General features: G+C 37.8%; 1 protein-coding gene across 1 annotated transcript; it reads left to right on the top strand.

Moving 5' to 3' along the window:
• Positions 1-8,030: 8,030 nt before the first annotated feature.
• LOC141601608 (protein FAR-RED IMPAIRED RESPONSE 1-like) lies at positions 8,031-10,133 on the top strand. Its single transcript, XM_074421902.1, has 3 exons — positions 8,031-8,416; positions 8,884-9,418; positions 10,125-10,133. Exons 1-3 carry the CDS (start codon positions 8,031-8,033, stop codon positions 10,131-10,133), a joined length of 930 nt encoding a protein of 309 aa, XP_074278003.1.
• Positions 10,134-24,810: the final 14,677 nt, after the last annotated feature.

Raw genomic sequence — 24,810 nt, 5'->3', positions numbered from 1 at the left:
TTAGAATTACACTTTTGACAGTTAGAATTACACTTTTTAATATAACGCTTTTTAAAATTACACTTATTTGGGGCATCATAAAGATGTTTCCTATGCTGATGCCTTAAAGTATATCATTCATTTACAGCTGAAGATAGGAGCAACGAAGACATACAAAATGTTGAAAGAACACGTCAATGGTTTTGAGAACATTGGAGCTAGCCTAAATGATTTTAAGAACTTTCACAGAAATGTGAAATGTTACATTCATGAACGGGATGGCCAATTGTGTAATACTCCGTATTTATATGTCTTGGGGTACTCTATCGAGTAGCCCTTACTCTGTCGAGTAAGGGCAAGTTGCGAAATAAAATAGTTTCTGACCTGTTGGGTACTCGATCGAGTAGCTGGGGTACTCGATCGAGTAGGGGGGTACTCGATCGAGTACCTTGGGTACTCGATCGAGTGTCCGGTTTTACGGGGGAGTTTTCTCGGGTTTTGTTAATTACGCGATTAAGGTATTTAAACACTTTCGTCCTTGTTCTAAATCACTTTTCACAAAACCTAAAACCTGTTTAAGAGAGAAAGCAACTAGTCTTCTTCCTAATCGCGTTCTTGACAATTCCCGGAGTTCAGACGGTCAGTTTGTATCGTAGTTCGCGTCGTTGGATTCCTTGCGTCGAGGGTAAGCTTTTAGTATTATTTATATTATGTTTTGATAAGATTGATGAAACCCTAATTTGGGAATTGGGGGTTTTTATGAGTAGTAATTGAATGGTAGTCTTTATGTGTTATGTATGATAGGAGGAGAGTTCGTAGAGGAGCCGTTTTGATACAGCTGTAGATACCGTCTGCGTATTGTGCTTTCCAGGTAGGATTTCCTACTCAGTATTAGTCCCATAATGGGATATTGGTGATGTGCTGTAGTTAGTTGTTTAATATGTGATTGTGATTGTGATTGTGATTGTGATTGTGATTGTGATTGTGATTGGTTTCTATGGCTCTCGAGATGCGTTCTCGGCTGAGTGGGGTCACTTGCGGGAGTGATCTCACGCCCTAGTTTCGCCCTTCGTGGAACCCGCCACGGAAGGGGATGTGCACATTAATGGACAGGGTTATCGCTCGTACGATGAGCGGGGCTTAGGTGGGAACGGTGCGGTCCCCCAGCGGGTGGGGTCCGGTGGACGTCAAGATTGAGATGATGGGAGTTGGTGTGTGTGTGTGTGTGTGTGTGTGATTCAAATTGTCTGTGTGTCTTGTTATGGTTATCTATATTGATTGTGTGATTAATCGACCCCGTTTAAATGTTTTAAAACTCGTGGTGATCCATTCGGGGGTGGTGAGCGGTTATTGAGCGGTATGAGCGATGCGTATGGGATAATCGGGAGGAGTCACCACGATGCGATTTAGAAGTCTTCCATTGTGATTGATAGTTTTATAGTCTTTTGATAGTAGATAGTTTTGGAGAATTTGTATCTCTTTATCAGTTTTGGTTTTTGGCATGTAACCACTTTAAACGTTAATTATTATTTAAATATGTTGTTTCTGTTTTGTCTATTTGATTATCATACCTCGGGCGACCGAGATGGTGGCGTCTTCATACCCGAGTGGTCCTGGTAAGGCACTCGGAGTATGGGGGTGTTACAAATGGTATCGAGCGACGATCCAAAACTCGTAACCAATGAACGTAATGAACATAGGGAGTCAATTAAAATGAATCCGGGGTAAAAGTTGTAGGAGCTAGTGCAAAGGCTTGGGAGACGTCCTAAAGTCGCGGGGTCGCCCTACAACTTTGAACCGGTCACGGGGGAAAGTGTTTGTCGAGTATATGTGTGCTTGGTTAACTTGTTAACAATGTGATGAAGTGTGTATTGTTGGATGTTGAAGGAGAAGCTAAGAATGTGAAAGAAAAGTAATATATGCGTAGATTTGATGTTGAAATAACATGTTGGATGTTTACAATGTGGCTTTAATATGATGAAGTGATTGGAAAAGATGGGGTAGCAATTGCATGAGAATATGAATTTTGTGATTATGAATATGTTTAAGTGACGAAGTGTATTTGTAATGTATGAGAATATTTTGTGTTGCGAAAAGTTATAAAATTAAAACATGTGGGTAATATGTGATTGGTAAGTTGAATGATATATGTGCATCGAGTTATTTGTTGCTTAACTTTTGAAAATAGTAACATGTGGTTAGGGATACTGGTTTTGTGAGTATTGAGTTGTTTTGTTTACCATTGTTATCGTTTAAGTGTTTGAAAGAGAAAATCGAATAGTTATGTCGTCTAATTACAGCAAAGTTGTCTTTAAACTGTTATAACTTGAGATGCATAAATTATTTTGATGTGATTCCAATTGGAGGTGATAGCTTGTCCTTTTACGATTCTAACGATAGGTCACACGCCCAAATTGACCAAGAAATGAGTGAGTTATGACTGTTTTACGAAAAACTGGACAAAGTCTTTGAGAAATGCGTAGGTACTCGATCGAGTAGCCTTGGTACTCGATCGTAGGGGAAGTACTCGATCGAGTACGTAAGTTACTCGATCGAGTGTCCCTGGCAATTTGTTTTACGTGCTTCTGATCTTCACCTACTCGATCGAGTAAGTCCCTTACTCGATCGAGTGTCCTGTACTCGATCTAGTGACCCCTATTTTGGGTCATATGCTTATCTTTTGACTTCGTTGCATATTATGTTTAATTCAAAGGCGTTGTTTTGCTTCTTTATGCATTGTTCTACATGTATGTTGGTCTTGACGCGTAAGTTACCCAATTTTGTGGTGTAAAGAGTGACACCTATGATGAGTATGAGTTCGGTGGGGAGGACATGATTTATATGTGTTGGGATTGTTATGGCTTAATTAAGACATAGAGCATGTTTTCTGAGATGAAATGAGATGAGTGACATGATTGTATGTTGAGTAATGAAAATGTAAGTGAATGTGGGCAAGGCATGATGTAAGTTTAAGGAACGTGAGAATGAAAAGATTGAAAGAAAGGATGTGGATAATAGCAACCTGAGATGTATAATGAATTATGGAGGGAGATGGTTAGAAATAGTGTTGAGTAAGAATATATGTAATGAAAGGTCGTTTGGAAATAGTGGTATATAGCGAACTTAATGGAGGCATGTCGCGACGTAGATTTGCGGATAGTGAGTGAGATTGGGAGATTTGGTTCATTAAGAGGTGAAACTAATGTGTGACTTCCTTGGGCAATTAATGGTATGAAATAAATTTGGATTTCTAGAGAGGTACAAAGGAAATGCAATTGTTTGAACAGTGAACGTCGATTTTATGGATAAATTAGTGGCAAGGGTGAGTGATAGCATAATAAGAGGATACCTATGGTAAGGAAGAGCGAGATGATATCGATATAAAATAATGAGATGTGAGTTCTTGAACAATGAGAAGGTAACCGGAGCACTAGAGAGTTAGATAGAAATAATGAAGAGTTGAGGTAATAAGGGATTTTGTCAAGGGCAAAAGAAAGGAATGAGGGGAAATAAAACTAAGGAAATGTCCACCGAGGTCATGTGATATAAAAGTAAGGAATCGTCGAGATGTATGATACTATCATGAGGATTTGAGTTTCTGAGTTATATAGAAGTTCCGAACAACATGATTAGTTTTGAGTTTTGAGGAATTAAGGAAAGCAAGAAGTTGGTAGAATACTTGCATGATATGAGATTTTGGTGGAGAGTTAGATGACAATACAAATAAAACAAAGATTGGGAATAATGTTGAGGTAATTTTGTTGATGGGTTTGTTGTTCGTTGTTTGGGATGTTAACCAAAGACAGGAAAGAAATCGTGATGTTTAGAGATGAGTGAAAAGGGTTCAATGTCCGGATAGTGGTAGTGTTATGGTTTTTGACTAAAGGTTAAGAATGACGGTATGTTAGAGAGATGGTAATTCTAAAGAGGCTGATTTTGTAGAGACTGAATTGATAAGTATGGTTGTGAGGAGGTATAAGACATAGTCTTGGGAGGCGGTTTCTCATAGTGAGTGTTAGCTATATGGTTATGTATGGCAGAAGGTGTTGGGCATGCGAATGGAAGAATGTGATGAGGGGCATGCGAGTTAAACTCGGGTGACAGGTAACCTTGGTTGAGTGGTAACTTACGTGATCAGGATTGATTGGTTGGATGTGATTATGGGTCTATGTTATATATAAATGTTTGTGTGAGGTTCTGACCTCACAAGAAGTGGTATGGTGTGATAATTATAAAGTTGTTATATGATTGTTTTGTAATTTATGTTGGGTACGGTATACTAATTGAATGATATCCAAAAGGGTAATAATCTGATTAATTTAACATGGCTAGTTATAATTTTGTGTGTATTAATAACACGCGTGTATTCCGTGAAATGGTAGAGATGATGTTCATGAGATGCTTATCTGTTTATCCATATCATATGTTGCGTGGTGAATTAATAAGTGGGTTTGAGTAAGTTTTTCTTGTCTGGAAAGTTATGCTGAGTCAGTGTTTATGGGAATTGTATGCGATTGTGATGTCTATCGGTGTATGTGGTTGTGATGCCTCGGGTGGTGATCCGGGCACGGTACATAGTGTTGTGATGCGGGTATTTTCGCACTACGGTGTAGGTGTTGGTGGCGATGTTGTGATGCCGTCACCAGTTGTGGTGGAGTAGGCGGGATGATTATGATTCGAGTTTCAAAGTACATACCGATTATACATAGATTGTTGCTTTGGTTGATGTTGCCCCTGCGAGTTTCGATTTGTGCAGATAGACAGTTGTCTTGCTTATTGATGTTTTCTTTACCAGGTTAAGTTAAGAATGAGGTAGAGTATGATATGAAATAGAGTTGAAAATGTTTTCGTTGTTGTCATGGTATAGTGATGTTCTATTGATGGGACACGGTTGTGAGAGGTTGTTACTGTAATTTTGATCCTGTTCTAGTTAAGGTTTTGAGACATGGTAATGGCAAGTGAGTCGTAGAACATGTGTGGTAATGATCCGAAGGATGCAGGTGGTTCATAATCCTTTATTGAAGACAATGAGTGCAGGATGTTGGGGAATTAGTGCCATGTTGAGTTATGTATGAGTTTTGCGGTAATGGAAGAAAGAACTTGAGGATCTAGTGTGAGTGTACGTAACAAGTGTGGATCGTGAGTTATGCTTTTGGCAATGAGAGTTTTATATAGTTTATATAGAGAGGTATGTCGTGTTGCGGTAATGTGGAAGAGTTGAAGTTTTGGGTTAAGCTAAAGATTTTGAGGTATAAGTTAGGTGGTTTGATGAGTGAATTAAAGTATGAGAATTGTTTAAGTAAGAGAGCCTTAGATATATGCATGGTGAGTGTTTGGTTTATAAACGGTTGTCTTGCACATGTGGTGGTAAAGAGGGTAATGAGATGTATCTAGGATTTAGTATTAGTGAGTTACGAGGACGTAACATTTATCTTAAGAGGAGTAGGATGTGATAAAAGAGATTTTAATGGGTGTGCATATGGTAATATATTTGGAAGTTTGAGTCTTGATGTCGAATAAAAGGTTGATTCGTGTTGTGGTTAATTTTGTTAAAGGTCATGACCGGACTGGTAGTAGTTCGATGTTTAGGAGTGTGAGAATATTTGGATAGTGTTGTGAGTTGGATGATGACGGTTATGAGTTCGATAGTCTTGGCGGTTGAACGAGGATGTTTATGAGTGTGAGTAAACTTCGAGGACGAAGTTCCTTTTAAGGGTGGTAGAATGTAACATTCCGTTTGATGTCTATGAGTGTCTTGATTTTAGATTTGATAGTTGATGATATTATGGAGCTAGCAACATTAGAGGATGGTAATTGATTATGTATGGAGTTGGTGTCGTGAGAAATATATATATGTGGTAGATACGATATAGTGATCATGTTGTGGAAGTAAACATAGTTGGTAGAGTGGGGGTTAGGAGTTCATGTTCTATGTTCGGTCGAGTTCTTGAGTCCTTAGCTAAGTTGTTGTGTCTTGGTCGAGTCGGTATGGTTGTTTTTATGTATGGGTTGAACTTCGGGGACGAAGTTCCTTTTAAGGAGGGAAGACTGTAATACTCCGTATTTATATGTCTTGGGGTACTCTATCGAGTAGCCCTTACTCTGTCGAGTAAGGGCAAGTTGCGAAATAAAATAGTTTCGACTGTTGGGTACTCGATCGAGTAGTCTGGGGTACTCGATCGAGTAGGGGTACTCGATCGAGTACCTTGGGTACTCGATCGAGTGTCCGGTTTTTACGGGGAGTTTTCTCGGGTTTTGTTAATTACGCGATTAAGGTATTTAAACACTTTCGTCCTTGTTCTAAATCACTTTTCACAAAACCTAAAACCTGTTTAAGAGAGAAAGCAACTAGTCTTCTTCCTAATCGCGTTCTTGACAATTCCGGAGTTCGAGACGGTCGTTTGTATCGTAGTTCGCGTCGTTGGATTCCTTGCGTCGAGGGTAAGCTTTTAGTATTATTTATATTATGTTTTGATAAGATTGATGAAACCCTAATTTGGGAATTGGGGGTTTTTATGAGTAGTAATTGAATGGTAGTCTTTATGTGTTATGTATGATAGGAGGAGAGTTCGTAGAGGAGCCGTTTTGATACAATTTGTAGATACCGTCTGCGTATTGTGCTTTCCGGCAGGATTTCCTACTCGTATTAGTCCCATAATGGGATATTGGTGATGTCTTTGTAGTTAGTTGTTTAATATGTGATTGTGATTGTGATTGTGATTGTGATTGTGATTGTGATTGTGATTGTGATTGGTTTCTATGGCTCTCGAGATGCGTTCTCGGCTGAGTGGGGTCACTTGCGGGAGTGATCTCACGCCCTAGTTTCGCCCTTCGTGGAACCCGCCACGGAAGGGGATGTGCACATTAATGGACGGGGTTATCGCTCGTACGATGAGCGGGGCTTAGGTGGGAACGGCTGCGGTCCCCATCTGGCGTGGTCTGGTCCGGTGGACGATCGATATTGAGATGATGGGAGTTGGTGTGTGTGTGTGTGTGTGTGTGTTCATTGTTATGTGTGTCTTGTTATGGTTATCTATATTGATTGTGTGATTAGTACGACCCGTTTAAATGTTTTAAAACTGTGGTGATCCATTCGGGGGTGGTGAGCGATTATTGAGCGGTATGAGCCGATGCGTATGGGATAATCGGGAGGAGTCACCACGATGCGATTTAGAAGTCTTCCATTGTGATTGATAGTTTTATAGTCTTTTGATAGTAGATAGTTTTGGAGAATTTGTATCTCTTTATCAGTTTTGGTTTTTGGCATGTAACCACTTTAAACGTTAATTATTATTTAAATATGTTGTTTCTGTTTTGTCTATTTGATTATCATACCTCGGGCGACCGAGATGGTGGCGTCTTCATACCTGAGTGGTCCTGGTAAGGCACTCGGAGTATGGGGGTGTTACAAATTGTTCATAGATCACTTTAAGGAAATGGCTGTAAATAAGGAAGGGTTCTTCTTTGACTATGATGTTGACTCTGACGGTAGCTTGAGTAGAGCTATTTAGGCTGACAGTGCTGCAAGAAGGAATTACTCTGCTTTTGGGGATTGTGTGTCGTTCGATCCAACGTATACAACCAACAAGTATGATATGGCCTTCACACCGTTCACCGGCGTAGATAACCATAAGCGGTCTGTCACATTCTGTGCAGCCCTTGTCGCACATGAGGATGCTGATTCCTTTCAGTGGGTTTTGAAACGTTTCCTGGTGGCAATGGGTGGAAAGGAGCCTAATTATATTATTACCGATCAGGATGCAGGCATTTTGAAAGCGGTGCCACTTGTGTTCAAGAAAGCGAGGCACCGATTTTGCATGTGGCATATCATGAACAAAGTGCCTACTAATTATGGGGTGACAAGGGAAGATTATATTGTATTTATAAGGAAAATAAATACCATTATATGGGATGAGGACATTGAAGCTGCAGAGTTTGATGCCAGATGGGAAGAGATAGGCGAAGAACATGGACTCAATAACATTGACTAGTTTAAGGAAATGTTCTCGAAAAGGAACCAGTGGGTGATGGCACATTGCAGGGACCTAGAGATGGGAGCTGTTATGAGGACGACCCAAAGATCAGAGAGTGAAAATAGTTTTTTTAAAAGATTTGAGGGCAAATCAGGTACATTGCTTGAGTTTTTGCTGCGTTTTAAGAGTGCTATGGACCAACAACGGCATACGCATAAGAAGCTTGACAACGAAGACAAGCACACTTCTCCTAAATTGGAGACGCATTTGGCTCTTGAGGCTGACGCTGCAAAGGTGTACACTCATAAAGTTTTTAAGGAGTTCCAAGAGGAGGCCAAGTATTCAATTGATACATGTAAGAGTAGAGGTTTTGCCGAAATCGACTCTTTAGAGGTGACTACTGTAAGAGATGCAAGCAGGGACAGGAATTACGATGTCACGTACAGCCCAGGTAAAAGCTTTGAGTACTGAAGTTCTGATCTTTTTCCTGGTTGAAGTTACATTATAGTGACACTTAGTAAGTTTAAAAGTGTAATTCTAGATAAAAAAATAAACACCTTATGGAAAGAAAGTATAACTTCAACGAGACTATGTAAATAAGTGAAACTGTAATATTAAAAGGTGTAATTCTAGCAGTCAAAAGTATAATTTTAACAATCAAAAGTGTAATTGCAGTACTATATAAATAAGTGTAACTGTAATGGTAAAAAGTATAATTCTAATAACAAAAACTGTAATTCTAACAACAAAAAGTGTAATTTTAGTAATGAAAAGTGTTACACTAACTCTTACTTGAAATGACACATTTTCCTATTGTAATTATGAAATTTATAGCTGTGACTATCTAACAATTTACTATATATTGGTGAACTAGTTACGTGTAAAGCAAGTTGCAGTTGAGAATGCTTGAAAGGAAGGGAATTCTGTGCAGGCATATAATATGGATTTACTCATCTAACGGAGTGAAGACTATACCGGATGAGTATGTTTTGAACAGATGGTGTAAAGATGCACTCCGGGCAAAATCCTTCAATTGTAATGGTGATCCAGCCGAAGCGATTGATATAATAGATGCCAAGCAGATTTCCATGTCAAAAATGTGGTCCGAAGTACACCAGACAGTTGGGATACTGATGGGAAGCAGCAAGGAAGTAGTTGACAGCTTTTCGGCTCTCATAAAAGATTTTAAGGACAAACTGGCACCATTGGGTTCACAAATGAGTAAAGAACAGCAAATGGTTGCGCTTATTGGCTGTTCTAGTACTCAGGAAGTAACTATATTTCCACCAAAGAAATCGAAAAATAAGGGAAGTGGAAAGAGACTCTTGTCGAGTAAGACTAAAGCAATAGCCTTGGCGATGAAGCCGAAGCGCATGTGTAAAAATTGCAAGCAATTAGCGAATCACGACAAGAGGAATTGTCCTAACCCTTTTGCACAACACCCACCTACTCCACCAGCATCTGGGGCATCATTTGGGAAAGAATCAGAATCAGAAGAAGAAGAAGAAGAAGAAGAAGAAGAAGAAGAAGAAGAAGAAGAAGAAGAAGAAGAAGAAGAAGAAGAAGAAGAAGAAGAAGAAGAAGAAGAAGAAGAAGAAGAAGAAGAAGAGGAAGAAGAACAAGAAGAACAAGAAGAAGAAGAAGAAGAAGAAGAAGAAGAGGAATAAGAAGAAGAGTAAGAGCCCAAATAATTCTGATGTATAATTGAGCAACCATGAGGTCCTTTTTTGCTACTTTATTTTGTAATTCCCCTGGACAAGCTTTTGGTTGTATAATTATTCACCAGTTATAACATTTCGTACTTAAAGTTACACTTTGTGTGATCAGAGTTCCACTTTTTTTTATTAGAATTACACTTTATCTGGTCAGCCTTAACAATTATTTTGAAGTACCATTTTATCTTTGTTAAAGTCATAATTTTGGTGACTTATATTGTAATTCAACTAGAATTGCTTTTGATTGGATAATTACATTGTGTGTTCATACTTAAAGTTTATTTGATTAGAATTACACTTTGTGTGATAAGAATTACACTTTTGTTGATTAGAATTACACTTTATCTGATCAGAATAACAATTAATTTGAAGTACCATTTTATCTTTCTTAAAGTCCTAATTTTGGTGACTTATATTGTAATTCAACTGGAATTGCTTTTCGTTGGAATTCTTACAGTTTATTTGATTAGAAATACACTTTATTAGTGCTTCAGAATGACAATTACTTTGAAGTAACATCTTATCTTCATTAAAGGCAGAAAACGCCAAAATAAGTACAAAGTTCAAAGTCTGAAAATGATCCTACTTACATTGTTACAGCTAATTAACTGTCACATGATGCTAGCTATCAACAAGATAATTTCATACAGAGCATCATTCAAAATTAGATTGTCAAACTAACACTTGTTATTTTTTTTTTTGCCACCCTTGTTCATCCTACGCTTGCTTTGCAAATCTTGGAATAACTTGTCTTTGCTAACAATAAAGGTCTCCACCTTCTTCTGAACAGCAGGTCGTATAATGTTCATGTCAGCTAGTACAAGTGTTGCCACTAGCTGTATCACCAAATAACGCCTTGCAACCTTCCTTTCCATGTCCGGATGCTCAAATGAAACACCCTCGTACAATAGCATCGCCATCATGGTGAACAGACCAGACTCTGGAATGTTGAGAACACTTGAGACACCACTAAACGGTATCTGGCGGACTGTAAAATTGACAATCTCTTTTCCTTTGTCAAATTTTCTTGAGTCCAAGTAGTCGCTCATTAAACTTCCCTGAAAATATTTGAACGAACATTAAAAAGATTATTATATTAACAGGTTTCAGATGGCAAGATTGGGAGGACAACGTACAATTAAACGAGTCGCCTTTCCCATGAGTGATCTGTCCAAATCTGCATGCCGCTGGTGGTCAAGCAAGTCAATGGTCCGTGCTCTGGAGTTGATACATACACATGCCCAATGGTCGCTGATGTTGAATGGGACAAAGAGTAAATCTGTATTCATGTCGCAGATTCGACATCGTCGACGATGAAGGTGTCCCACAAGTTGAGCAGTTTATCAACCAGGTTCTCTGCTTTGTGTGTGCCTATGCCCTGCTTTGCTCAAAAGTACCCAACAATACAAGCAACGTCTCCTAAACAAGCAAACAGTGACAATTAACTATAAGTAACAGCTTTAAGTGAAAGTATAACTCTAATAAGAAAAAATGACTGCTTATAAAGCGTAACTGTATCACAAAAGTTGAATGACTAAAGCACGTATAAATAAAACTATATAAGAGTAACTTTAATTACCATGTGCACGATACCGAGAAATGCCATCCTTGCCTCTTTACCGTATTCCTCCTTCTCTAATGGTTCAAAGCAATATCGACCAACACTCGATCACATTCCACGTCATTGGTCTATCAGGGGCCATAGACATTAGGTCATTCCGTCAGTAGCCGAGCGTGCCTAGTGTACCAAACTAATTGCTCACTGCGAACGTAATAAGATAAAACAATACTGAGTGAAAAATTGACATGAGTGAAAAATTGACATTTTTGAGATAGCGTCATTTACTGATGAGGTGAAATTCATGAAAACAGACCCATCGTCGAAAATTTTGGACATCCAAATTTTGGACATCCACCCAACAGCCCACAAAATATCCTTTATCAAACTTTGGTTGTAACTTCAACCACACTATATAAATAAGTATAACAGTAATATTAAAAAGTATAATTCTATTACACAAAAGTATAATTTTAACAATCAAAAGTGTAATTTCAAAGACAATATAAAAAAGTGTAATTCTAACGGTAAAAAGTGTAATTCTATTAATGTAAAACGTAATTCTAACAAAGAAAGTGTAATTTTAAAAATCAAAGGTGCAATTTTAACAATTAAATCAAAACTAGGTGAAATTCATGAAAACCGACCCATCATCGAAATTTTGGTCATCCACAAAGTAGTCGCAACATGCTTTTTACGAACGTTTTAATATCCTTTATCAAACTTTGGTTGTTCTTGAGAAGCTTGGACACCACTTGAGTCTTGCCACCACCACTACGCCAATCAAGTGAACAGCCCAACCCATCCCCCTTCCCACGAGGGTGGCTCTTTACTAGAGATAGTTTTTGGCCGAAGGTGGCCGCATACTAACAAAGCGTAACTACCGGGCGAGGCTCAAAGATCATCGAAGCATCGACATGCTTGCCGCTAGCCCCAATATCAAGAATCTGTTTTTCTCTTATTGGCATCCAAGTTGATAGTCAGTGGATGAGAAGCAACCTCTTTGAAAGCATCAACACGACGTAATACATCTTCCCTTTCCTTGTTTATGTCACATAGGACAAGGGTTGCCGCAATCTCAGCACGAAACAGGTTCATATTCACAGTCTTCCCAAGGCCACATTCAAACAGGTTCCCAAAATAAAACATCATTGTAAGCATCATATAAACACCACAGTCATTTCTCGAATAACCAACTTTTTGCCAACTGAATTGAATGTTAACGAGCTTAAAATCAGCGACCTTTGAGCCTTTAGACAGACCTTTACTCACCAAATACTTCCCCATTAACGCAACCTGATATATGCATATACAACCGTGTAAGTGTGTTAGGTAGACAGTTCTTTGGAAAAAATTGAATTCTCAAAATTGAGTACTTTATAGCAAAATTACCGTAATAAGTGCAATCCCACCATAAGGCAGCTTTTCTAAGTCTTCATCATACTTACGGTTGTCAAGGTACTCAAGTTGCTCGGTTAAGAAGTTAATGCACACACAATTTGTAATGATCACCATCACCGGATAATACAGGAGAAAGATCTGAACATATATATGTAATGTTTAGCGAAACATTGTGCAGGATAATGCTACACATGCCCTATCTTGAAATATGAAGAACTCACCATATCTGCGTCAAGCTGAAATGGTGAAGAACTCAACATATCGCCCAATATTTGTCCCGACCACCGAAAACATCTTCATCTTTATTCAACACTTTTCCTTTCTTCTTGTCCTTCCAAATATACCGCGCCTGATCCTAATGTTGCGATAAGAAAGATGATGTTGTCGAGAAAAGGTTGATAAATACCAAAAGTGTAATTCTAACAACCAAAAGTGCAATTTTAATGACATTAGTAGCTACATAATCGTAATGATAGAAAGTGTAATTCTAAGCACAAAAAGTGTAATTCTAACAACCAAAAGTGTAATTCCAAAGCAATATATAAGCGTGATTATGAGAAGTGTAATTCTAACAACAAAAAGTGTAATTTTAACAACCAAAAGCGTAATTTCATCAATATATAAATGTAATGATAAAAGCGTAATTCTAACAACAAAAAGTGTAATTTTAACAAAGAAAATGTGTAATTTCAGCAATATGTAAAGACAATGTAATCAGAATACGTAAAGACTGTCATTTCAAAGACACACAAAAGTGTAATTTTTGTAGAGAAAAGTGTAATTATATTCTAACACGTAATTGTTCGAACCATAATGTAGCAATTAACCGCAACACAAATTTAATTAACGAGAAGAATGACTTATCTTGTGTGACTCATCCCGAAGAAACAACGGGATACTGTTTGTAGGCTTCATGATATGGTTGAGAAGTAGGCACCAACCATCAATTACACTAGTCATAATTTGTCTGCGTGGGCCTCAGAGTGACAATGTCTTCCGGGTTATGAACCAAAACTCGTTAAATGTTACCAAATGTTCCCTGCAAAATCAATATTTAATTAGCAAAAACAATCTCAATATATACATAACCATTTATAAGAACAAAATGCATCAATTACTCACAATTTGTCAAATGCATCTGATTCATTAAACACATAATCAATCACATCTTTCCTCCCTCGAACACCGGGTCAAGGGTATGGTTACTCCAAATCCGATACAAACGTGACGATCTTCTGATCAGGAGCAGGTGCACCGCAGTCTATCGAACAACCAAGGTTCTCAATGACGTGCTCCATGCAGGGTAAGACCTCGGACGAGTGAAGTAGAAATGGATGGTAGCTTAGATCACTATAGGGCACGTACGGTTCTGGGACAGGGATCTCCACATGCGTTGCCCCTGGATCTACATTTGCCGCCACCTCGCCAGTCTCAGGCTCCCCTTTCTCTAGAACTGAAGCACAACGAAAAGCTGCATCTAACTCTGCAGTGGGATATACAGTGCACGTAAACTCGAGTGACTTTACTGGAGAATCCTGCACGTTAACTTCAACTGCAGATGAACAATAGTGACTCTTAGTAAATTTATTTTTGTAATACTAAAAAGTATAATTCTAGAAAGTGTAACTGTAATGCAAAAAAATTCAGTACTATATAAAGAAGTGTAACTGTACAGCTAAAAAGTATAATTCTAATAACAGAAACTGTAATTCTAACAACAAATAAAGTGTAATGGTAGAAACTGTAATTCTAACAACGAAAAGTATAATTCTAACAACCAAAAGTGTTATTTCAATACTATATAAATAAGTGTAATGGCGTAATGGTAAAAAGTGTAATTCTAATATGTAAAAGCGTAATTCTAACAACAAAAAGCGTAATTTTAAAAATGAAAAGTGTTAATTTAACAAAAAAAGTGTAATGGTATATACTGTAATTCTAACAACGAAAAGTGTAATTTTTACAACAAAAAGTGTAATTTCAAAAATTTCTAAAGGAAATGAATATCAAAACTATAAATGATTACCTCCATGATCCTTCACTGCCCCGTCCTCAATCGCAGTCTCAACCGCATTGTCCACCACATTCTCCACCAAATCATCCACCACATGCTTTCCAACAACAACAAGATTATTTGCTGCATCATTATCTTCAGGAATATCCTCGTCTTCATTTCCAAATTGTTCATCAGTCACATCATTGACTTTCCCAGGGTCTCTTGTTGCAACCTCACCAGTTCGGGGACGCCTTTATCTTGAACCGCACCCCAACGAAAGGCCTCATCTACTTCAGCGGTAGACCAAAAAGTAAGTGGTAAGTCGAATGACTTTTCGGTCGCATCCTGCGGTGTAACCTCCACTGGGGATGAACAATAGCAGACACGTTACGAAATTTGAAAAAAAAAAGTCAAATGTCTCCTCCAAAATGTAATTTCACGCAAATTACTAATTTGAAGTTCAACATCAAAAAATGGATTCAAACAAAACTAATAAATGACAAATAACAATCAACTTAAGAGGGTAATTGTAAATAGAAAAAGTATGATTTTGATAGTAGATAGTGTAATTTCAGCCAGACAAACACAAAAACGTAATTTCAGAAAAGAAAAATGTAACTCTAACCACTAAAAAAATAACAGCAACACACAATGATGCCCCTTCAAATAATACTATCATTCCAACTTCCAAATAATGTAACTCTAGGAAGCATAGCTTAACTACAACTGATTACCTCCATGATCCTTCACTGTCGCGTCCTCCATTGCAGTCTCCACCACACTGTCCACCACTTTCTCCGCAGCATCATCCTTTACCAAAGCCACCGGATTACTTGCTACATCATTACCTTCATCCATAACCGCGTGTTCATTTCCCAATAAATCACCAGTGACAATGTTACCATTAACAGGGTCTACTGCGGCTGGTTCACATCCAACTTGAGTTCCCATCAATTGTGACTCAGTTTCCACAATTCTCCGCTCTGCATCATTAAGCTCAGCGGTCGTAAAAAGGAACTGAGTAGCAGGAGGCACCATCTCCATTGACTTCACATCCACTGACTCCTTCTCACCTGTTTCAGCATCGCCACCAATAGGCCCACCCTCATCAGCAGCTTGTACTTGCTCCATCTGACGGGCAACATTAAGGGCCCCCTTCCTAATAGCTTCGTCAACATCCTCAGCTGAATAATATTGCTCAAGAATTTCACGATCGGTTAAGGAATCTTCGGGAATAACATTTTCCACTACTTTCACCGGCTCTTGGACAACTTTACGCCTTTTATACTGTATGTTGCATTCCTGTTCTTGACGCCTTTTATAGAGTTTCAACTCAAGAGAATTTTGTACATCCTTAACAGATGATCCCTGAACAACTTCCATTACTTGTACACCTACATCCCCCATTGGATCTTCCTCTTCCTCTTGACCTGAATCAGCACCTTCATTAAAATCACCGCTGTTGTAAAACTTTACAGTGTCCATTATCTGTTCTGTAGCGACTTCACGATCCTTATCACGGCCTACTTCATCACTACCAAGGGAAACAGCTTCCCCATCTCCAAAATCTCCATCCCCGACATCTTCTCCATCTCCATCTCCATCAACATCCGACTCTCTCCTCTCCGTGCTAACATTTCCGGACCCACCTTCTTGAAGTATGGGTGCAAAATCAACAGAATCCTTTATTCGTTGAGCTATCTCTTGAATCTCCAAGTATATACCTTCATCTGCCGACTTTGAAAAAAATCTTGGCTACTTTTGTGTAGGGACGAGGCCGCTTGAAGAGGAAGAACCGATGTTAACCCTTTAAGCTTTTGAGCCGCATCAAAGATACCATGAATAGAAGACTATGGCATTCCTCTGCATCTTCAAATAAACCTCATGGACATCCTACATTAAAATTGCAAAATAAATTCAAATTATATATCATAATAGAGTATAAAATAGAGTATCAATCTGACTTTGTAAAATTGTAACTTTAACAAAACAAATTGTAATTTTAGTACAGAAATCTAAAACTTAAATGCATTTCAATAAAGTGTAACTTCAACAAAGAAAACTGTAATTTTAAGGAAGAAAAGTATAACTTTAGCACAGAAACCTCAAACTTCAATGTATATCATAAAAGTGTAACTTCAAGGAAGAATAGTGTAATTTTGTTCAGAAAAAGTGTAATTAAGAGAAGTGTAACACCAACTAAGAATAGTGAAATTGTTGAACAATAACACAAATAAATCTATCTTTACTTAATAAAAACAATCAGGTGAGAACAACTTACATCAACAGCCCGAGCTTTCAACTCATCGTCATCTTCAACTCCCGGTGGGAGTTCAATCTCAACAAACTTCTTCAGGTGAGTCGTAGCTCCCATATCTCTAATAGTCACAACTTGTTTGTCAGTGTCCACGCCACCGATGGTCAATTGCTGCTCTTGGAGGCAACGAGGATACTTCACCTCGGAAAAAGTTTGACGACCCAGGCCCCCATTGTCTAGCTCACCGTGCAATCGTGCCGAAAATTTTACCCGATCCCAGTGCTAAATTAGTGGGAGCTCATGGGGACAGCTCTCCCCCCGGAAATTGAATCGCTGGAAATAGGTGATGAGTAAGAAAGGGATACAGCCAAGCAGTATCTTTTTCCCTCTGCCAACATCTGCTGCAGCCTTAACCATGCATTCAAGAACATAACTACACCAGTCAAACTCCGAGATAAGACTCACATCTTCAATGGCTTTCAAAAGCTTGAAGTCTATCACACTGTTTGAGGTTGGAGCGAGGAAGGATGACATGGCGAGCAGAACAAACAACCTGACAAACTGATCCCCTCCATCTCTGTATTTTTTCTTTTCAATTTCTGCAAAGACGAGTCCTAAGTTGACTCCGTCTTTTCCAATTTTGCCGTTGAACGCTTTCCGCCAACGATCTTTCAACCTCTTGTTTGCAGGATCTTGAGAACCCTTTTGCCGGCCTGTAGGAACTAGTTCAATGGGTCTAGGGCCCCGCGGTAGCATGAAACGGTCATAAACATCATGTTTCGTGACCATAAACTCCTTCAGTTCAGAGGCCCGAAACACATAAGACTCATCACTAAATGCCTGTAGAAATAGTGGAACATGGGCAAGCGGATACGTTTTCAACTTAAGCTCCAGGATCCCCCCAAACCCAACTCTTCGTACAGCCTCTTGTTGAGCTTTGTTCAGCTTTTCAATCAGCTCAACAAGCATCTTTGGCCGGCACTTAGCAGACACTTTAGGGGTGACTACTTTAACTTGTTTAACCTCCTCCTGACTTTCAATTTCTTCTTCAGCATCTGACATATGAAAAGGAAGGATGGTATAGAGAGGGGTAAACTAAACTTTGACAGTGAAATACACAAACAAGTTAATAGAAGAGAGAAATAAAAAACATGTAACTGTAACACATAAAGACTGTCATTGTATCAACTAAATAAGTAACTTCAAGACCTAATAATAAGTGACACTTTAACAAATAAAAGTGTAATTCTAACAACACAAAGTGTAATTCTAACAACACAAAGTGTAATTCTAACAACCAGAAGTGTGATTTCAGAACTATATAACTGTAATTATAAAAACTGTAATTTCAGCAATATATAACTGTAATGATAAAAAGTGTAATTCTAACAACAAAAAAGTGTGTAATTCTAACAACAAAAGTGTGATTTCAGAACTATATAACTGTAATGATAAAAAGTGTAATTCTAACAACAAAAAGAGTAATTCTTAAAACCAAAAGTGTAATTTCAACAATATATAACTGTAATGATAAAAAGTGTAGAGGTGACTACTTTAACTTGTTCATCCTCCTCCTGACTTTCAATTTCTTCTTCAGAATCTGACATCTGAAAAGGAAGGATGGTAGTATGTAATTATTGTTTACAAAGCAAGGTAAACTGAACTTTGACAGTGAAATACACAAACAAGTTAATACAAGAAAGAAATAAAAAACATGTAACTGTAACACAGAAAGACTGTCATTGTATCAACTAAATAAGTAACTTCAAGACCTAATAATAAGTGTAACTTTAACAAACAAAAGTGTAATTCTAACAACACAAAGTGTAATTCTAACAACACAAAGTGTAATTCTAACAACCAGAAGTGTGATTTAACTATATAATCGTAATTATAAAACGTAATTTCAAAGAATATATAACTGTAATGATAAAAAGTGTAATTCCAATAACAAAAAGTGTAATTTTAAAAACCAAAAGTGTAATTTCAGCAATATATAACTGTAATGATAAAAAGTGTAATTCTAACATCAAAAAGTGTAATTTTAACAACCAAAAGTGTAATTTCAGCAATATATAACTGTAATGATAAAAAGTGTAATTCTAACAACAAAAGGTGTAATTTTAAAAAACAAAAGTGTAATTTCAACAATATGTCAAGAGAATGTAACTGTAACACAGAAAGACTGTAATTTCAGCACACACAAAAGTGTAGTTTCTGTAGAGAAAAGTGTAATTTCATCTGATTGCAGATATATCAAAAAAATGTGTTGATCTATTTTGCCCTAATCAAAAAAATGTGCAGATATATAAAATTCAAAATGTATGAAACTACAATTAAACTACAAAAAATGGCTAACAATAATAATTATAACTATTTCACATAATAACAAAACAATACAAAATAAACTAACGCTACAAAGTGAGTAATTAGTAAGAATGAAAAATCAAAATAAATGAACATAAAAGCATAAAATGGCAAAAGACAATTACAATGAAGAACGAAATGGTTGATGAACATAATTGAAATGATTGACGCACATAAATGAAATTTCAAAAGGCACAAAAAATGGGTATCAAAATATGATAAACAATCTGGGTAAAATTAATTAATATGAACATAACAATGGGCAATAATCGAAAAAATATAAAACGAGTTTCTTTAGTGAGTAATAAGACAACAATGGCAATGACAAGATGTAAATAATAATACACAAGACTATAAAAACCAGTAAATGATTACCTTGATTAGCGAAAATGGCGAAAATGGACAATAACGAGTTTCTTTAGTGAGAAGACAACAATGGCCAGTGGTAACTGATTGAAGAAAACGGAGAAGACAATAAGGTTCCTGTTTTATTGAAAATTTGGGGGAAGTTTATTTTGATCAAGGTTTAATTATGAGGGTGGTTTTAGTTTGAAAAAATGAGTGAAATGAGAAAGAGAGGGAAGGAAAAGTAACGTGTGTGTTTGACGGTTGATTGACAAGCCTGCATGCATGCTACTTACCCTATGATTGTAGGAGGAGAGAGGTAATTAAGATAGTCAATAAAATAATAGAGTTAGTGGGTTTTCCATCTTAATCTCAACCATCCATATCCAACATCCAAGGGTATACAATGAGACTTATGGACTCACACTTACTATAAGGACTTATATGATCCTTATACTATATGTAGTGTATATATACATATATATGTATATATAAAGTACTCTTGGCATTATCAAAACATGAACATATACTATATGGTCCAACAAACGTTCTTCTACCAGCAAATTATTTTCCAGCAGTTTCTACCAACGTTCTGCTACCTACAAGATTATTATTTCTCAGCAGTTTCTACCAACGTTCTGCTACCTGCAAGCTTGTTTTCCCCGGCGGTTCTCATAAAGTCCTGCCTTATATCCTTCCAGCAGTTTCTTCCAACGTCCTGCTGACCCTCATATGGTTCCCCCACGAAGTTCTAGTTCACCTACACCTGAAGTATGGTTTCTTCTTATGGCTGGCGAGCTTTTCCATGTAGTCTAATGGACTTTAAACGACCCTCCCCGATAGTCGACAAACTCTAAAATGTTCCCGACGACAGGTCCTTGGTTTAGTTCCCTTGAGCCACCTCGTGCCGCCATAGTCTTCAGGTTATAATCTTCGATTGACCTAAGGCTATACTTTGACTTTTACCGTGTCCAACCCTTAGTCAAAGTGGGGGCTCTATAGATACCTCATTTCTACACCTTCCGCCAACCACCCAGTGATGATTGGGCCGCATGTTTATCAAGCGGAGCGATTTATGACATTTCGTAAGTTCGTCGACAAGTGATAGCTCAAACAGTCGAGTCAAACTCATGTTCGTCATCTATGCACCGATACGGTCATTTTGACAGTAATTAGAGTATATTTGGATTCCGGGTCAAAAACCGTTTCCATTTTCTAAAACCGTCTTAAGCCGAGTCGGAATGTTCTAGAATATTCTAGAGTTTTACTCCTAAAATATTTATTGTTTATGATTAAATCCCGAAAATATCTTCTTTACGGAATAAGGAAACATACATCTTCCCTAATTCCTATTTTAAACCGCAGAAATCTTTCTTGCTGAGGAGGAAACCACCCGAGAGAAAATGCAGCAGGAGTTGCGCCTCTTGGAAAGGTCGTAGTTCATGCTGCCCCTCTTCTTGGGCTGCTTTTATCCCAGTTTCCCGAATCTTTCCGGATTTCTTTCCTAATCCGACCTTTTCCTAAAATCCTTCTCGTGATTAGTATAAATAGAGGCATCCGCCTCACATATTTTTCACGCGAGTGTCCGCCCTTCTCTTCTACCTTTGCATTCTAAGACCACGCTCTTGCTTTTCGACGCCTATGTGCTTGCTCTACGCGACCACGTAAGCTCAGATCATTCTGAGTACCAGTCATATTGCATAGACCGACCCACTTGACCAACTCCACCTTAATCAATTTAATCAATTTATTCTAAATCCTTTTTCAAGGGCATTTTCAATCATACATAGAGTTGAGCAATCACTAAACGACAAGTTAGTTAATCTCGCTTCGTTAACATGTATGTCTGTGGGTGTAAATTCCAATTTTATTTCTTTTGTTTTCTGTAAATATAATTAATGTAAGAAATTATATCACGAATATGCTCAAAACCGTCTTCAAAACATGTTTTTTTAAAACCCTTTTGACGGAACAACAGAGAAACACTCTCGAGAAGAAACGCAACAGCTCTTGCGCCTCCTGGAACAGTCGCAGCACTTGCTGCGCCTATTCTAGAGGCTGCTTAGCCGTTGTTGCTCTTCTTCTTCTTCCTCGTGTTTCTTCATTGCTTCGTCTGAAGGTCTTTTCTCATTTTATTTCTTATTCCTTTCGAGTTTTCATCTTTTCCAGTTTCTTAATTTATTTTATCAAGTCTTTTTCGACCTAAATCCCTTATAACTAATATTTGCGGGTTTTCGTCATCTTATTCAAACCCGGATTTTCAAAGTTCGATTCTCCCATATCAAGTCCTTAGAATTCGTCTTTTGTACATGATTTTCTTTATCCTCCAGTTTCATCGGTCTAACTCCGTTTTCGTTCGTTTTAAAGTTCAAAGTTTCAATCTTTGTAAACCCGACGTCGTATAATTGTAACCATGTAAACCACTGTAATATCTTGTTTAACTCGTTCTTTAATCTGACTTATGACGATCTTCAGTACATAAACATGCTAAATCACTTCTATCCGAGTCGTATATCAATAACAAATGTAAATTAACCAACGAACAATAACTAATCCGCGGGTCTGACTTTCACAGCCAGAACCCAGCTCAAGAACAGACGCAAGGTCACGCACTTGTTGCTGTGTCTGTTCTGGGTTGGTTTCTGTCCCTGAACTCTTTCTCGTCTTAACATAGGCTTTCTAATTAGGCTTCTAATCGACTATTATTCATATTATCGTTATAATTCGACATATTTTCATATTTTAATTTCTTTTGTTTCTTTTATCTCTTTTCTTTTCAAATCCTTCCTTTTGAGCATATTTATGACGTAAATTCAAGTTAATCCATTGTAATCCATTGTAATTCCTTATTTATTCATATCGTTCTTGTATGATTTATTTTATCTGGCATATTCACATCTAATCAACCTAAATTCCTACTTTAACTCAATTGAGTGCTAAATTATTTGTCAACTGATATAGTCTAATTTCACATGCTAGGTTTAAAACTTGGATGTCGCATTACATGCATAAAATTGACAACATATCAAATATAAATAACTTCCCTGATCATTAGTAGAGACCGATATCGAGGCGAGCGGGATTAGGTGTTCAATTAAAGAGCTTCCTAATACGTACCCTCACCCCTTACTCAGATATCTGTGAGCATCCATGTTCATTGGCATCGCAAGAGTCATTCTAGACATAGAATGCTAAGGGTAACGGATTTCTTAGTGTTCATGTCACTACTTTGTGTCTTGACATGACATGAAGTATTCGAACGGTTTCAATTTTCCATAAAAATTGGTGGTGACTCAACAAATGCAGGCTTGGTCAAACCTTTCACTGGTTTCAATGCCTCACAAATTGGTAACGGCCCATGACATGCTTTGGCCTTTCGCCAGGGTTCCGTAGGAGAAGGGTCGTCGCCTCGAAACCAACACGCTGGATGCTGCGCTGCGCGGGTGGCTATGTCCACAGTTTATTCCAAGCTCAGGCCCAAAACTTAACCCATCCACTCTATATACACGTGAAACCCAAGAAAAGAGCGGGTCTTCACCCGTTTCGAACCCAACGAGCCAATAATACGAAACGGATATTTTTCCGCAAAATAAAATATGAAATATGGGAAAATAAAATAAAGAAATATTAAACGGAAATTAGGGCTGTTTCACAATTAGCTTTGGACATGCAGAGATGCAGGTGGACGCACATGTATATTGTACAACTAATATATTACAGATATATAATCATTCATCAACAATGACACTAACACCTTTACTACATAATATTGTTATTTGACTTCCTGCAACTCCTCCCTATTTTAGTTGCCTTTAGGCTTGCAGGTGGAACTTGCAGCCTTGCTTATACTTGCTTCACAATTATTGGTGGTTCTAAACTTATTTAGAGCCATGTTTGTAGTACCAAACTAAATACATCATATATACTCGTATACTCTAAGTACATCATTGCACAATCTTTGTACAGCAAAACAAAGAAAAATTGAATGACGGGGGCGATAAATGAGAAATCAGAAGTGCAAAGGTAAAAATGAGAAAACGACATTCACAAAACATACAACAAGTCCTAGTTAATCAACAATAAGGAACCACACAACAAACACATCACACAATCATATAAACAAATTAATTTCAAATTAAAATTATCAATAAATTAACAAAAGATCGAATGGTTAGGGCTTAAATTTCTTACCAAAGTTATGAGGAGGACGAAGTATGGCAGGCGAGGGGTGGTGTTGAGCGGTGTGCATGGTGGGAGACGGTGCGTGTTGTGGTAAGCGACGGCGAGCTGAGTGATGCAGTTGGTAGTTGAGAAGTTTTTTGCAGAATAGGATATTATGTTTATAAGTGGCTAAATTATGAGGCCTTTTTTATTGAATTTAGGAGCCTACGAAAACTGTTACTTCCTACGGCTATTCATCAGAACAGTGATTCGACTAGAACTATTGCGCGCATGTTTACCGTTGGAACCTCCACACTTCTGTAAGATCTTTTTCCATCCGACGAATAAATCAGTCCGACCTTGTCGGATGAAGTTTGCGCCAACTTTATCTCATTTTCCATCCATTAAAGTTGACAAAAATTCGGCGGTGATATGTGATTTCCGTCAGACAAGCTGACTACTTTAGATGGTGGTAGTAAGTAGCCGTCGGAATGTGAAATTACCGACCAACTTTGTCATCCATAGGAATGAAAGCTATTTATTGTAGTGTTATATGTAGAAGTTACGGCCACCTTACTTTCTTAACATAGTGTTTGCATGACAATAACAATTGTGGCCAGTTTATGATTCTAATCAAATTAAAAGTCTTACCGGATAAGTATTCTAATATTATCAAGAAAGATTGTTGACTGTAAAGATCTTTGACAATTTTTATATTGTTGAAGTGATCGACTATTTGTGCATTAGATGGTAACCCCAAAATATGTCCGACTACATTTAAAAACATTCTAAACGAATTATGCGTGCATCATACACACTATGGTATGTCCAATATCATATAGTTAAATTGTCAAAGGGAAAAAATTTATCACTTAGTTGAAGAATGCACTACAAGAAGGCATTAGATGGTAACCCCAAAATATGTCTTACGCTTAAATCGCCTCTTGGAGCTTCCCACGCCAAGAGGGATGTACACATTAATGACTTGAGTTACGGAGGGACTCGTGTGGTTGAGGCACGACGTCTGGCAGGGGATCCGAGTCGCTATCGGGCCCGGT

This window comes from Silene latifolia, chromosome 9, assembly GCF_048544455.1.
Source record: "Silene latifolia isolate original U9 population chromosome 9, ASM4854445v1, whole genome shotgun sequence".
Lineage (NCBI taxonomy): Eukaryota > Viridiplantae > Streptophyta > Magnoliopsida > Caryophyllales > Caryophyllaceae > Silene > Silene latifolia.
This window is presented reverse-complemented; position numbering and strand designations above follow the sequence as displayed.